The sequence below is a fragment of the Penicillium solitum genome (assembly GCF_028829755.1).
Source record: "Penicillium solitum strain IBT 25940 chromosome Unknown utg000003l_segment0_segment0, whole genome shotgun sequence".
In the NCBI taxonomy this organism is placed as follows: Eukaryota; Fungi; Ascomycota; class Eurotiomycetes; order Eurotiales; family Aspergillaceae; genus Penicillium; species Penicillium solitum.
The window spans coordinates 3,450,568-3,465,978 of record NW_027072123.1 but is presented as its reverse complement, the minus strand read 5'-3'; the positions used below and the strand labels follow the sequence as shown (position 1 = coordinate 3,465,978).

At 49.3% G+C, this 15,411-nt stretch overlaps 5 protein-coding genes across 5 annotated transcripts; 3 read left to right on the top strand and 2 right to left on the bottom strand.

The window, feature by feature from the left end:
- Nucleotides 1-177: 177 nt before the first annotated feature.
- N7455_005231 (putative ATP-dependent Clp protease) lies at nt 178-2,299 on the bottom strand. Its single transcript, XM_040955477.2, has 2 exons — nt 1,774-2,299; nt 178-1,713 (listed from the first exon to the last, which is right to left on the bottom strand). The coding sequence occupies exons 1-2, from the start codon at nt 2,210-2,212 to the stop codon at nt 317-319; spliced, it is 1,836 nt and encodes a 611-aa protein (XP_040814048.1). The 5' UTR covers nt 2,213-2,299; the 3' UTR covers nt 178-316.
- Nucleotides 2,300-3,623: 1,324 nt separating this feature from the next.
- On the bottom strand, nt 3,624-4,198 carry N7455_005230 (FAM207/SLX9 family protein; the record flags this gene model as incomplete). The annotated part of the gene is made up of 2 exons (XM_065604986.1): nt 3,624-4,130; nt 4,196-4,198. 2 exons carry the CDS (start codon nt 4,196-4,198, stop codon nt 3,624-3,626), a joined length of 510 nt encoding a protein of 169 aa, XP_065461886.1.
- Nucleotides 4,199-4,368: 170 nt separating this feature from the next.
- On the top strand, nt 4,369-6,341 carry N7455_005229 (glycerol-3-phosphate dehydrogenase family protein). Its single transcript, XM_065604985.1, has 3 exons — nt 4,369-4,812; nt 4,871-5,994; nt 6,053-6,341. The coding sequence occupies exons 1-3, from the start codon at nt 4,544-4,546 to the stop codon at nt 6,106-6,108; spliced, it is 1,449 nt and encodes a 482-aa protein (XP_065461885.1). The 5' UTR covers nt 4,369-4,543; the 3' UTR covers nt 6,109-6,341.
- Nucleotides 6,342-6,721: 380 nt separating this feature from the next.
- On the top strand, nt 6,722-11,450 carry N7455_005228 (putative glycogen debranching enzyme Gdb1; the record flags this gene model as incomplete). Its single annotated transcript, XM_040955416.2, has 3 exons — nt 6,722-6,939; nt 7,003-11,320; nt 11,382-11,450. The coding sequence occupies 3 exons, from the start codon at nt 6,722-6,724 to the stop codon at nt 11,448-11,450; spliced, it is 4,605 nt and encodes a 1,534-aa protein (XP_040814156.2).
- A 579-nt stretch (nt 11,451-12,029) lies between these two features.
- N7455_005227 (putative DUF221 domain protein) lies at nt 12,030-14,712 on the top strand (the record flags this gene model as incomplete). Its single annotated transcript, XM_040955314.2, has 4 exons — nt 12,030-12,197; nt 12,259-12,423; nt 12,490-13,654; nt 13,718-14,712. The coding sequence occupies 4 exons, from the start codon at nt 12,030-12,032 to the stop codon at nt 14,710-14,712; spliced, it is 2,493 nt and encodes an 830-aa protein (XP_040814091.2).
- Nucleotides 14,713-15,411: the final 699 nt, after the last annotated feature.

Below are 15,411 nucleotides of genomic sequence, written 5' to 3'. Positions count from 1 at the left end.
GTTCTTGAATGTATTATACCTAGAAAGCTATGAAAGCTACGAGGCCATGAAATGAACCCAAAATTCCATGGAATTCTACATAGGAGACGTGTAATCGTGTAGAACACCTAATTTTGCCCACTTACATTCAAATATGAGATCCAATGTTTGATCAGTAATGGGAGACCTATCATGTGAACGTTCGGAATTTCAGAAAGTATAGTTTTGCTAAACTGCACGCTAATTGCCGCCAATGCAACTGGGACATGAAGAACAACACCCGGAAAGATAAAAATAGTCGCCGGGGATGAGATGAATGCATACCATTTATTTACACTCAACCAGTGGCTCGATTCTGGTACTCCTGGAAGTTCGACGCATTGGAGCCATCCGCATCATCATGCGTCTTAGTCTTTTGATCCTGGTCTTTTTTCTCCCCGCGAGTCTTTGCTTCCCACTGACTTTCCTCGGCGGAAATCATAGCATGGAAACGTCCACCCTGTCCACGGGCAAGGTAGATGGGCTGTTCCTTGCGCTCGGCCACAGCCTGGGTCACGAGGACGAATTTCACGCTCGAGCCGGGCGCTTCAAACATGGCGTCACTGAGGATGGTCTCCATCTCAGTTCGTAGCGCGCGTGCGCCGGTGCCCATTGTGAAGGCATTTCCGGCAACCTTGTGGAGTGCCGCTGTGGTGAAGCGCAGCTCGATACCCGAGAGGGAGAATAGGGTTGTGTATTGGGCTAGAAGGGAGTTGCGGGGTTCGGTTAGGATGCGCATAAGCAAGGGTTGGGATAGTGCAGAAAGAGCGGCGGTGACGGGAATCCTCCCAATCAGCTCAGGGATGAAGCCGTAGCTTTGCAGGTCTGAGGGTGTTAACAGGTCGAGTGCGTTGAAATAGGTTGGCTCGGCGCCAGAACCGGCTGGCGAGGCAGAGGAGAAGAAGGGGAGGTGCTTCTTATACAGCGCTTCTTCCTCAGACCCTGGGAGGATTGGAAGTGGCTGGTTGGTAGAGATATTTGGCGAGCCAGGGAAATCACTAGTGTTCGAGGCGGGCCGAACTGGCTGACCAAAGCCTATGGACCCACGAGATATTCGGTCCATGATCGCTTTGTGCAGTCCAACGAAGGCGCCAGAGAACACGAACAAGATGTTGTCCGTGCGCACATTGTACACTTCTCCCTTGGCGCCTGGATTGGGGTTATTGGGTTGGAATGGCCCATTCCCCAAGGGACTGTTGGATGGGAAGCTATTCGGGGCACTAGTGGCGCGGGGATTCTTCTCTGGCTTGGCCTGGACCTGCACTGTTGTGCCTTCAATGATCTTGAGAAGCGCCTGCTGTACTCCTTCACCACCGACATCTTTGCCATGACTAACCTTCGCAGCTGCAATCTTGTCCACCTCGTCAAGGACAATAATTCCACGCTCTGCCTGCTCCACATTGTAGTCTGCAGCCGCCAAAAGTCGGTGAACACACATTTCCGCGTCCTCTCCAATGTAACCGGCTTGGGTGAATACAGTACAATCGGAAATACTAAAAGGCACAGAAAGAACCCGAGCAAGAGTCTTTGCCATAAGTGTCTTTCCTACACCAGATGGACCAAGTAACAGAACATTGGACTTTTCAAGGTGTAGGGGCGAGGCATCGGCGAGATCTGCTTGCTCCAAGGGCGTGTTTGAGCGGGATTTGGGGGTCTGAGGTATGCTGGCAGTTTTCTGCGCGCCTGTAATATCTGCTGTATCGAAAAGTAGATTAGAAAATAAGCGACAGCATCAAAAATCAATAGGTAATATACCGTCTAAGGGATGAATCTCGAGTGCTTCCCTCCGCTGACGCTTCGCGAGAGCCTCGGCTGCTTCTTCCTCCTGGCGGACTAACTCTTGCACGCGCTGATAGTGATTGTACACGGCAACACTGAGCACTTTCTTTGCGCGATCCTGACCGACAACATATTGATCGAGATATTGCTTTAACACTTTCGGTGTGATGCGGGGGGCGCCAAAGGCCGGAGTTGATCCTAATGGCCCGGGAGTAGGGACTCCAGTTTCATAGCTACCAGTAAATGGCTGGCTTGTGAATTCTGACCGGTTGAATTGAGATAATGTCGGAAAAGTGGTGGAGGAGCTAGAAAGTTGGCGCGTGGACCAGTTGTATGATTGAGGAAGCCGACACCGGACAGTGTCACGACGACCCAAGGTGGCCGGGAGGCGACGTTGAAAATGCCGCCACAGCATTGCTGGGCGCCAGTAAGTTACAAGGGGTTTATGAGAGACGGATAGAGAGCCCTGAAATCACAAAGTAAGGAAGGACCTCGGAGGATTGGAGAGCGATGGATCAGATACCGGATAGCTTTCCCCGCAGGTGATCTTATCTGATGAGTCATCTGCCTGATGAACAGGTGGTCCGGCTATTCACGGATAAAGTCAACTACAATTATCTATCCACTTCTCATGTCTTTTTGGTCTTTTTAAATGCTCTTTTTAAATATATTTTTAGATAATTGAGAATGTAAGTTGATGATGAAATCGAAGCAAATCAGGAGCAATATTTGGTGCTCAAAGCCCACACTACATTTATATTTGCCTCGAGGTTAACCCTCAAATCATAGCAACATTCAAATACAGAGCAACTATCTATAATTATCCATAGTAAAATTAGGAATGAAATAACACCCAAACACAACAAGTCTCGCGTCAAATATTCAGTGACGAACTACAGCACGCCCATTCGACAAACGGTACCTACACAGAAACTCCCGGTGTAATCCTCCAGTAGCCTCCAATGTGGCACAGGGGGCACCGCATAAATGTGTGGTGGCAAATAGAGCAGTCTCAGCTCACGCCAACAAAATCAACAGCCCTGTCAACCAAGCTTGAAGAAAAGTCATTACTGATCTAGCGATCGCACAAGATTGGACCACTAACGCAACTCAAGGTTGCACGACAGTATGCTAGCAATAGTGCCACTAATGACGAATCCCTCTGGTGCATTCGTGGCGACGCCAAGATGGGTGTTTATTTCAACCAAGAAAATAAAGGTGTAGGGGCATTTCGAGAAGACAGAGATCCTTGTCTCTATATTTCTAAGCAGGTATGGGATCTGACTGATTTTGAACCTTCCGGAAATAGTTGAGCAGCTGAGATTGGGATTATGCGGGATTGCGCTTGAGGTCATAAGCTGGGTTTCTAGCCAGCTTTCAATTTTAGAGATGTTGCAAATCCAGTTCTGACACCTACGGGTCGAGAGAGGGTAAAATAGTAAGATAGGTGCAGCTCTTTGATGACAATGATGGGTATTTGGATATTGTTTTCTAATGTCGAGGGCTGGTCGATGGCGTCCGTGGCCCCGGAAGGCGTTGTATTCCGCAGGAATATAGGAAAGCTTGAGCCGCAAGAACTGCTTGGAACCAGGTGTGAATTTCACCGTTCAGATCCAATAGAAGCAAGTGGTTCAATCGTGTTTTGGTTAAGCGCAGTACACCCCAATGTATTTGCTTAAAACTCAACTTTTAGAAGGGTCTCTGGATGCACTTCTTTTCGTGTTATTGCCAGAGTTCACCTGTTAGACAAATATTCACGGCTAGCAGTAACCACAGTGGTGGCTCGGTCACCGACCGAGGAATTTTCATATTCATCCTAACCACCCTTATTTATTCGGCTTGAACACAGGCTGTTGTTCCATCGTTTGTGAGATGAAGTTACGGAGAGCCGACCACCGACCGGCCGTTGGGTTCGACTCGGTACTCGCCTCGCCAGTATTGGCAGCCGGGGCTGATGTGATGTTCGACATCTCGGTCAAGTTCTTGTTGAAGCGGTCTCGCTCCAATTTCTCGAGTTTTTCCCGGCGCTTCAGGGCACCTGGCTTGTGTCTCAGGGTCTTCTGCTTGATCACGTTCACTTGACTGGCGGCATCGGTAGATTCTTCAGCCTCGGGCAAGGCATCGGCCAAGGATTCGAGGTTAGCGACAAGCTTTTTTGACGCTCGTCGACGCTTTGGAGTCTTCTGAGAATTTTTCTCAATCTTAGACACGAGGGCAGCATGTTTGATCTGACGTTTATCCCTCTTGCTTGTGCGAAATTCGTCACCAAAGACATCGGGTTTGGTTATCGCGCCTCTGCCCGAGGCAGTTTTCGTTGATTTGCGAATAGGAGCCTGTGAAGATAGAACGATAATTAACCGGCTGAGAGTGGAACAAGATAAGTAATAGTGCAGCTTACCATGTTGGCATGTGAGATCTACAGCGGGGAGCAACGAAAGACGAATTTGCGACGGGAAAAGCGAAACCCCGACTCCAATTGTTCACCGCCTGGGTCCACTCTACCCACTGTTTTCTCCAGGAACTCAACGTTGTTTGGCTCTTCAGATCAATTAGTCTATGTGTGTGTCAGGCAAAAAGGAAAAAGAAAAAAACAAAAGTCCGCTTTGACTGACGTTATCAAGGTTCTCGTGCGCTAAATTGCCTCTCCGAATTTCGACGGCTTTCCGGTGACATCAGAATTGGTGGTGAGAAGGCAATCCCGAAAAAGGCTGAAATCATTGGGGGGGATCCCAACACGATAACTTGTATGGATATACGTCTCAACCTACGTCGGATCTGCGTTCCTCACACCTCGACCGCATTTCGACCTCGGTCACTCGCCCGGTCAGCCACCCGGTTCCAGACCCGATTCATAAATCCACACCGTTTGCCCCCGCCGATTTCTTCTTTGCCTTTTAAATCCACCTTCTCCGGACCTCTTTCCCGCAGATCAATTGTTTCTTCTACACACACCATGGGTTCTATCGCTCCTTATCAGCGCAAGCACAAGATCACGGTGGTGGGCTCCGGTAACTGGTAAGAGATCAGTTCCTAAAAAGGGCGGTGGATTTATGCTAATTGTGTTACTCGATAGGGGCTGCGCCATCGCCAAGATCGTTGCCGAAAATGCGGCCAGCAACCCCGACCTCTTCGAGGAGAAGGTAGAGATGTGGGTATTTGAGGAGAATGTCGAGGTTCCGCAGACTTCTAAGAACTACAATGCCTCAAACACTGGCCCCCAGAAATTGACTGAGGTGATTAACAATGTCCATGAGAATGTCAAGTACCTCCCAGGAATCCAGTTGCCAGTCAACCTGCACGCGAACCCGTCCCTAGAGGATGCGGTGAAAGACAGCACACTTCTTATCTTCAACTTGCCTCATCAATTCATCATTAAGACCTGCGAACAAATCAAGGGCAAGATCCTCCCCTACGCCCGTGGCATTTCTTGCATTAAGGGTGTGGACGTCAACGGAACAGGTATCCATCTCTTCTCTGAGACCATTGGCAGAATCCTTGGCATCTATTGTGGTGCCCTGTCTGGCGCAAACATCGCCAATGAGGTCGCCCAAGAGAAGTGGTCCGAGACCAGCGTCGCCTACGACCCCCCACACATGGACTCCCAGGTACCCACTCCCCAGCGGTCACCTTCTTCCTCCACAACCAACTTGGTGGAGTTCCAGCACAAGGATACCTCGGGTCAAATCTCGGAGGTCAAGTTGCAGGCCCTGCCGTCAGAATATCCTCCTGTCGACCATGCCGTGCTGAAGACTCTGTTCCACCGCCATTACTTCCACGTGCGTGTTGTCAACGATGTTGCTGGTGTGTCTATCAGTGGCGCCCTTAAGAACGTTGTTGCTCTGGCCGCTGGTTGGGTTGTCGGCATGGGATGGGGTGATAACGCCAAGGCTGCTATCATGCGCGTGGGCTTGATGGAGATGGTCAAGTTCGGAGACACCTTCTTCAGCGCCACGATTGACAACCGCACCTTCACCGATGAGAGTGCCGGTGTGGCAGATTTGATCACCAGCTCCAGCAGTGGTCGTAACTTCCGATGTGCCAAGTACAGTGTTGAGCGCAACCAGCCTATCGAGGAGATCGAGAGGACTGAGCTCAACGGCCAGAAGTTGCAGGGTACCCTGACTGCTGTGGAAGTCAACAGCTTCCTGAAGAACCAGGGCATGGAGCATGAGTTCCCTCTGTTCACTGCTGTTTTCCGTGAGATTCCCACCCCCCTCCCCCGTGTGACCACTCGATCCAAGCTAACGTTTCACAGGTATTTTGGAGGGAACCATGAAGGTCGAGGAGATTCCTTCTTACATTGAGCGGTAAAAAAAAGTCCCATCTAATGTCTCTTTGTTATGTTCGTGTTACTTATCAAACTTTTGGTTCCCTTATAGCCCTCCTCAGGCCCGAGCCCCGATTTCTGCATCACAAAATTCCAATGGCGAGGATAATGGCGCTCGGTTCAGTGCTGCACGATTATAATTTGGGCTGGGATTGGGCATTGGGCATTGGACATTGTATAGACTTTCATGACCTGTATTTATGAACTTCATGCGGATTATATTCTAGACATCTGATTTGAATCTAAGACTGTTCGATTCATGCATACAATTCGATGTACATCGACGTAGGTGTGTTATAGCCCTGCAGATGTGTTGGCAGCTAAGAATACCAAGGAAAATGGATGATGTCATTCCCCGCGCGGTCTGGGCTTTCTCCAGGAACATATGAGGGGAACGCTGGGTCCTCTGTCCCCGACTTTTCCTTCCCTGCTTTTCAATTCCTTTTTTTTTTCTCCTTAAATATTCTCTGAAGTCTCACCTCACTGTTCTCTTCACTATCGCAGTGGAAGTAGGGTGAATCGTTCCAGATTCTCCTGTACTCTCACGATCCGTTGGTTTAGATCCCGGATTCATCCAACCGTTATCGACCTATCGCAATGGCCTCCTCACGCCAGGTCTACTTGCTTCCATTGAAGGATGATGGTTCTCCAGATGTACCCGGTGGCTACATTTACTTGGCCCCGCCGCCGAAATCTGGATACGTGCTTCGATTCATTATTGAAGGAACGAGCTCCATTTGCCGACAAGGCAGTCTCTGGGTGAATATTCCCGAGGAGGGAAAGTCCTTTGAACGTTACTCATTCCGGGAGTTCAGGTAGATCTTCCCAGTCCTTATATGCTCTCTATATTGAAAGTGGCGGTTACTGAACAGAAGCAGACTGCAGCCAAACTTCAATGAGAACATTCAGATCGATATCCCTGTGACATTCGCGGGAGCGTTTGCTTTTTACACAACATTTTCTCCGCTGCCAGAGTTCTCAGTCGAGGACGTTCCTGCTCCGAAGCCAACTCAGACGCCTGTTCACTACATTGATGTGTCGCCTAAACTTACCCTCCAGGGGAAAGACTTGCCGCTCAATGCACTCTCTATTTTCTCGGTGATCTCAAAGTTTATGGGTCAATATCCTACAGACTGGGACAGACACCTTCGTGGAATTGGTCAGCGGAACTACAACATGGTTCATTTCACACCTCTCATGCAGCGTGGCGCATCCAACTCGCCCTACAGTATTTTTGATCAATTGACATTCGACAGCGACTTTTTCCCTAATGGAGAAGATGATGTCGCGTCATTGGTCGCGAAGATGGAGAAAGATTATGGTCTTCTCACATTGACGGATGTGGTCTGGAACCACACAGCTCATAATAGCAAGTGGCTGGAGGAGCATCCCGAGTCTGGTTACAGCGTGGAGACCGCGCCATGGCTGGAGGCAGCACTCGAGCTGGACTCGGCGCTTTTGAAATTTGGCGATAGCCTCCAGGGCGTCGGTCTCCCGACGGAGTTCAAAACGGAGGAAGATCTGGTGACCGTGATGAACGCGGCACGCAAGCAAGCCATTGATGGAATTCGTCTATGGGAATTTTATGTTCTCGACGTAAAGAATAACGTTAAGAACATTTTGGATCAATGGATCAATGCAGACATCGATCCTGCGCTCGTCGAACGGGATGAGATGCAGCAGTTCAAAAACTGGTCGCTCACGCAACAAGCCAACGTTCTCCGTGAGATTGGAATTCCATCCGTCAAGCAGGTTCTCGGACGATATGGCCGTGCTGTCGACCCAAATTTTGGAGCAGTTGCTTTAAATATCCTTTTTGGTGATTACGATGAGGGACACACCAACCTCGACGAGGTCGAAGCCTCTCTGTCCCAGCTCCTCGATGAGGCCAACTTGCCATTCTACAAGGAGTATGATGCAGACGTTGATGTTATTATGGACCAACTGTTCAACCGCATCAAGTATCTCAGAATTGAGGATCATGGTCCCAAGATGGGCCCTGTCACCAAAGAAAACCCATTGATTGAGACTTACTTTACCCGCCTACCTGTCAATGATGTCACGAAGAAACACGACCCCAAAGCTCTGGCTTTGGTCAATAACGGTTGGATCTGGAATGCCGACGCGATGAAAGATAACGCCGGGCCCGATTCCAGGGCCTACCTACGGCGCGAAGTTATTGTGTGGGGTGATTGCGTAAAGCTTCGATACGGATCCTCCCCCGAAGATAGTCCTTTCCTCTGGGACTTTATGACGCAGTATACCCGCCTTATGGCCAAGTACTTCAGTGGTTTCCGAATTGATAATTGCCATTCGACGCCGCTGGTGGTTGCAGAGTATTTGCTGGACGAAGCTCGCAAAGTTCGGCCTGACTTGACTGTGTTTGCGGAACTCTTTACGGGCTCGGAGGAGGCCGACTATGTCTTCGTCAAACGCTTGGGTATCAATGCTCTGATTCGCGAGGCCATGCAGGCTTGGAGCACAGAAGAGCTGAGTCGCCTCGTTCACCGTCATGGGGGTCAGCCAATCGGTAGCTTCGAGATGGATTTACCTTCTGCTGGCAGTAGCCATGCTATTGCGTCAGCTAGGTCTGGCAAGACTGACGAAAGGATCACTCATGTTCGACCCTGTCCAGTGCCAGCCTTGTTCATGGACTGTACCCATGACAATGAGCTCCCTGCTCAGAAACGCGACGCCAGAGACACTCTTCCAAATGCTGCTCTTGTGGCAATGTGTGCCTCCGCGACTGGAAGCGTGATGGGCTACGACGAGGTGTATCCCAAACTCATCGATCTCGTCCACGAGACTCGACAATATGTCTCCCACTCCTCAGATTCCGATAGTCTGGTCGTCGGATCTGGAGAGGGTGGAATTGGTGGTGTCAAGAAGCTTCTGAACGAACTCCACACTATTATGGGAGTCGAAGGCTATGACGAAACTCACATCCATCACGACGGTGAGTTCATCACTGTCCACAGAGTCCACCCCAAGACCAGAAAAGGTATCTTCTTGGTCGCACATACTGCATTCCCCGGCAATGAGAGTGGCGCGATTCTCGCCCCTACTCATATTGCCGGTACCAGTGCCAAACATATCGGATCGTGGCAGCTTGAGGTTGATGCGAACGATGAAACAAAGGCGAAGGTCCTGGCCGATGACAAATATTTGAAGGGTCTTCCCAGCCATACCCGCGACATAGAAGGCACCAAGATCGAGCAAAACGACAAAGATGTCAAAATATCCGTACTGGAGTCCCTTGTTCCCGGTTCCATTGCTCTTTTTGAGACATGGATTCCCGGCGCAGATCATGCCGATGGATTTGAAAACAACCTCGCCAATGGCGCGGATGACGCATTCTCTGAGCTCAGCTTGATTGATCTGAACTTTGTGCTATACCGGTGTGAAGCTGAAGAGAGAGACTATAGTGACGGTCAGGATGGTATTTACAGCATTCCAAAGCATGATCCTATGGTCTATGCTGGTCTTCAGGGCTGGTGGAGTGTTCTTGAGGATATCATCAAGTATAACCAACTTGGCCACCCACTCTGCGATCACTTACGAGAGGGTCAGTGGGCTTTGGATTACATCATTGGTCGCATGGAGAAGGCAGCTTCCAAGGAAGGATATGTTGCATTGAAAAAGCCTGCCGCATGGCTACGTGAAAAGTTCGGCACTGTCCGCAACTTGCCCAACTTCCTTTTCCCAAGGTATTTTGCAATCATTCTGCAGGTTGCATACAATGCTGCGTGGAAGAGAGGTATTCATCTCCTTGGAGACAATGTGCGGCATGGCCAGGAATTCATTCATCAATTGGCTATGGTCAGTGTTCAACAAACTGGCTATGTGAAATCGGCATCCTTGTGGCCCAGCAAGATGGTCCCCAGTCTTGCAGCCGGACTGCCTCATTTTGCAGTTGAATGGGCAAGATGCTGGGGAAGAGATATTTTCATCTCTATCCGTGGGTTATTCCTTTGCACTCAACGCTTTGATGATGCCATGGAGCATATTATCGCTTTTGCGAGTGTGCTCAAGCATGGCATGATTCCCAATCTGCTGAGCAGTGGAAAATTGCCACGATACAACTCTCGGGACTCCGTCTGGTTCTTCATGCAGGCGATCCAGGACTTTATCGAAATTGCGCCCAATGGGATTGATATCTTGCAGGAGAAAGTTCCAAGACGATTCTTGCCTTATGACGATACTTGGTTCCCCTTCGATGATTCTCGGGCATACTCTCAGTCCCCAACTCTTCTCGAATGCGTCCAGGAAGTGTTCCAAAGACACGCCTCTGGCATATCTTTCAGAGAATACAACGCTGGCCCCGACCTTGATCGTCAGATGAAACCCGGAGGCTTCCAGATCGACGTGAAGGTTGACTGGGAAACGGGCCTGATTTTCGGTGGCAACCAGGATAACTGTGGTACTTGGCAAGACAAGATGGGAGAGAGCACCAAGGCAGGAAACAAGGGTTTCCCTGGAACTCCCCGAGATGGTGCTGCTATTGAGATTACCGGTCTCGCTTACAGCGCTCTGGCGTGGGTGGCACGTCTCCACGAATCCAAGGGGTATCCCCATGAGGGCGTGGATATCGGCGACGGCAAGAAAATCACTTTTGCCGAATGGGCCCGCAAAATTAAGGACAACTTCGAGCGGTGCTACTTTGTTCCCCTCGATCCCAGCGAAGACAGTCAGTATGACGTGGACCCGAAAATCGTCAACCGCCGAGGAATCTACAAGGATTTGTACAAGTCTGGCAAGCCCTACGAAGACTACCAGCTCCGTGCCAACTTCCCCATCGCAATGTCAGTCGCTCCAGAGCTATTCACCCCTGCAAAGGCTCTCGTCACTCTATCGATTGCCGACTCCACAATTGTGGGCCCTGTGGGCATGTCGACACTGGACCCATCCGATCTCAACTACCGCCCAAACTACATAAACTCCGATGACTCGGATGATTTCGCAACTGCCAAGGGTCGCAATTACCATCAGGGTCCAGAATGGGTCTGGCAACGCGGTTATTTCCTCCGTGCTCTATTACATTTCGATCTCCTGCGCCGAAAGACGCCTGAGGAACGGACTGAATGCTTCCAGCAAGTCACCCGACGACTTGACGGTTGCAAGAAGGCATTGCGGGAGAGCCCTTGGAAGGGGCTACAAGAATTGACGAACAAAGCTGGAGAGTATTGTAATGATTCGGTGAGTTACATTTGTTTTGATATATATATCAATTTGTGCAGGATGCTAACATAAAATATAGTCACCTACCCAGACCTGGTCCGCCGCATGTCTGCTTGACCTTTACTATGATGCATCCAAGCATTCCTAGATTTAGTTTCTGACTTTTGGATACACGATTGATTGGATATTCCCCTGGACACATGGTAGATATCTTGCATTGAGAGATTTCCTTCCAGCATTTTAATTAGATTCATAGTTACACCGCGTCAGATGTATTGCAATTTAAACTAGATGATCTATGTAAAGCATTTCAAAATTGAGTCAATGTACAAAACAAGTAGAAGTACAATGCATAGATCATACAATGGATGAATCCCCGGGTTATGCGCATAAATGATGACTCATCCAAATGCAGCCGGCTCCGGAAGCCCGTCATTGAACCTTGGGGAAGGTTTGATGAAAAGCAGAAAAACAAAGGGGGAAATTCGCCGATTGTTCACAACCTCCTCTCGAAAACCAAAGCGAAAGTCTCGAACAATAATCGCGGCATAAGCAGCAGTCAAATCGTCTCCAACAGTTGACCATCCCATCTCCCTGACGTCAGTCATTTCGGTGATCAACGGAAATCTGCCGCATGCCCTTGACGAACCACAAGCTCCGACAGCCCCTCGGTCGTCGAAGCCACCACGGAAAGCCGGAGTGCGGAGACCCCTTATAAAACAGAGTCATGTCTCTTACGGCATCAGCGGCCTCCGCTGTGTTGACATTGCTTGCCGATAAACCCGACGATGGAAGCAAGAGGCGGTGGGAAGATCAGTTAAAAGAACAGCGCGATCTGTACACGCAATTTGTGATTAGCTCCGCACTGGGTCTCAGCGCCTTTTTGACATTCTGTGTATGTGCTTTTGTCACTATGAGGTGTGGGTCTCGTTCACCGCTGATAGTTTCATTTCTAGATCCTGCGACCAAAATGGACCGAGTTGTATGCCGCACGACGACGACAAAGAAATGCTGCTTCGCGGTTACCTGAACTTCCGGACACCCTTTTCGGTTGGATCCCCGTTCTCCATCAGATTACAGAAGAGGAAGTGCTGCAGTCTGCGGGCCTAGATGCTTATGTGGTATGTTCGAATGCTTTGGCTTCTCTACCAGACAATGGACCATTGCTAACTTGGGTTTCTGGGTAGTTCTTGTCTTTCTTCAAGTTTGCGATCCGATTCCTCTTGGCTGTCTTTATCTTCGCTGTTGCGATCATCCTCCCTATGCACTACAAATACACCGGCCAATATGGAGTTCCTGGCTGGGATAACGTCCCCGGCAATGAGACCATGAGTTCAATTGGTGGAAATGATAAGGAAAAGCCAGTTACAGACCCTGCATATCTGTGGATTTATGTTTTGTTCGCGTATGTCTTCAGTGGATTGGCCATCTACATGCTTCTTGATGAAACAAAAGTAATCATCCGCACTCGACAAACCTATCTCGGAAATCAGACCAGCACCACCGATCGCACCATTCGCTTGTCCGGGATCCCACACGACTTGGGGACCGAAGATAAGATCAAAGAATTTGTGGAAGGCCTGCGAGTCGGCAACGTTGAGAGTATCACGGTGTGCCGACAGTGGCGCGAGCTAGACGAATTGATCGATGAGAGAATGAAGGTCATCCGTGAACTTGAAAGAGCATGGACAAAACATATGGGATACAAGCGCCCAAAGAGCGATGGAAATACGTTACCGCTGACTGAACAACAACCCCGTGATGCAGACGATGAACGGTCCGGGCTCTTGTCCGGACATGAGAACGAGGATGTCTCGGGTTATTCGAATGAAAGACCCAAGGTTCGTATCTGGTACGGTCCATTCAAGCTTCGTTTCCGGATGATCGATGCAATCGATTACTACGAGGAAAAGCTACGGAAGATTGATGAACATATTCAAAATGCCCGAGAGAAAGAATACCTTTCTACAGAGATCGCTTTTGTCACGATGGAGTCAATCGCCGCATCTCAAATGCTTGTTCAGGCGATCCTTGATCCGCACCCAATGCAAATGTTCGCTCGACTTGCGCCGGCGCCGGCAGATGTTATTTGGAAAAATACTTACTTGTCTCGTACTCGACGAATGATTCAGTCTTGGTCCATCACCTTCGTCATTGCATTCCTCACCGTGTTTTGGTCTGTGCTCTTGGTTCCCATTGCCTCATTGCTGGAGTTGAAGACTCTTGAGACGATTGTCCCCCAGTTGGCCGAGTTCCTCCAGGAGCATCCGATCATCAAGTCGTTGGTTCAAACGGGATTGCCTACCCTCGCATTCTCGCTGTTGACGGTAGCTGTCCCTTATCTGTATGAGTGTAAGTTTTCCCATTCAACATTACCCTTCATGTAGTCGTTCACCTCACTGACCATCTTTGCAGGGCTCTCGAACAACCAAGGAATGGTGTCACGTGGTGATGTTGAGCTCTCCGTTATTTCTAAGAACTTCTTCTTCTCGTTCTTCAATCTGTTCCTTCTGTTCACTGTGTTTGGAACAGCAAGTGGTTTCTATGGGTTCTGGGAAAGTCTTCGGGATGCATTCAAAGATTCTACAACGATCGCCCTCGCACTGGCCAATTCCCTCGAGGGCCTGGCTCCGTTCTACATCAACCTGTTGATTCTTCAGGGTTTGGGCCTTTTCCCCTTCCGACTGCTCGAATTCGGAAGTGTCGCACTATACCCCTTCCACTTCCTGTCGGCCCGCACGCCACGGGAATATGCGGAGCTGTCAACTCCTCCCAAGTTTAGCTACGGTTTCTCCATCCCGCAAACCATCTTGATATTGGTTATCTGCGTGGTTTACAGTGTGTTCCCGAGCTCGTGGCTGATCTGCCTATTCGGCCTGATCTACTTCACAATCGGCAAATTTATCTACAAATACCAACTGCTGTATGCCATGGATCACCAGCAACATTCCACGGGTCGCGCATGGCCAATGATTTGCAACCGCGTATTCGTGGGGCTGTTGGTTCACCAGCTGGCCATGATTGGCGTTCTGGCTCTGCGCCGAGCCATCACCCGGTCGCTACTCCTGGTGCCACTTCTAGGCTTCACCGTTTGGTTTTCATACTGGTTTGGGCGTACATACGAGCCCTTGATGAAATTTATTGCCCTCAAGAGTATCAATCGGGACCAGCCGGGTGGTGGCGATATCTCCCCGTCGTCATCGTCGACCCTCTCACCGCCATCAGGCCTGGATCGCGATAGCCTTCCGATACGTATTGGCGGACAGGACCTTGAGTTACGGCTGAAGAAGTACGTCAACCCGAGCTTGATTATCCCGCTGCATGCTGCCTGGCTTCCTGGTCGCCACCCTACTCGAGGCAATGGAAATGGTGCGTCCGCTTTCGAGGCTCATCAGACACCGAACGTTTGATCTCGCAGGTTGTGCAGATTCGGGTTCGCATGTTCTACCCTTGTACCGTTTGTTAATACACTCTTTTTTTTACATATGTTTTTGACCCATCATGTTTTACGATCTTGATACCTTCGCATTTCACTATCTTGTTCTAATATGTTTTCATGGTTATGATATCCTTGTGTGACATATTTACTTTCCTTTTGTCGGGCTCGTCTCGTTTGTCCCTCGCTATTCCCCTCCCGCGCAGTAATTGATTTTTGTTATTTGATTTTCCAATCTTTTTGTTTATATGTTTCAGTGTTTATGTCAAAGTAGAATATAGATTCTGTATAATATTGGCGATTCCTGAATTTTGTCGCTTTCTACCCGTCAGGCGTGAGCGGCTGCCTTTTGGAACACAATCCAGGCTCCAACTGCGGCACATCTCGTATCTAGGATTCCTCGGTAAAGATCCAAATCGGGTTCGCTAAGGTTTACTTTTTTTCTCGCATTCCTGAGTTCCAAAATAAGCCGGCGGGAAACGTGGCAGTGTCTGAGCACGAAGTCAATACATAGTCTAACCAAAGAAAGAGCGGGTGAGAAAGCTGAACTTTCACGTTTCCTCTCCAGCGGAAGCAGAAGTATTTGGATGTATGTAAATTGTTACAATTTTCCAAAGAAAAAATTGTGTTCGAAGGATTGACCTCAATGAGGCGGCCTGAGACATTATTCTGC

What these genes read in the sequence shown, in the direction of transcription:
- N7455_005229 (XM_065604985.1), top strand. Translation starts at nt 4,544, where the DNA reads ATGGATATACGTCTCAACCTACGTCGGATCTGCGTTCCTCACACCTCG. An exon ending in GTGGTGGGCTCCGGTAACTG is followed by an intron (nt 4,813 to 4,870) that starts GTAAGAGATCAG and finishes GTTACTCGATAG; the next exon opens with GGGCTGCGCCATCGCCAAGA. An exon ending in TCTGTTCACTGCTGTTTTCC is followed by an intron (nt 5,995 to 6,052) that starts GTGAGATTCCCA and finishes AACGTTTCACAG; the next exon opens with GTATTTTGGAGGGAACCATG.
- N7455_005231 (XM_040955477.2), bottom strand. Translation starts at nt 2,212, where the DNA reads ATGCTGTGGCGGCATTTTCAACGTCGCCTCCCGGCCACCTTGGGTCGT. An exon ending in CGAGATTCATCCCTTAGACG is followed by an intron (nt 1,714 to 1,773) that starts GTATATTACCTA and finishes TTTTCGATACAG; the next exon opens with CAGATATTACAGGCGCGCAG.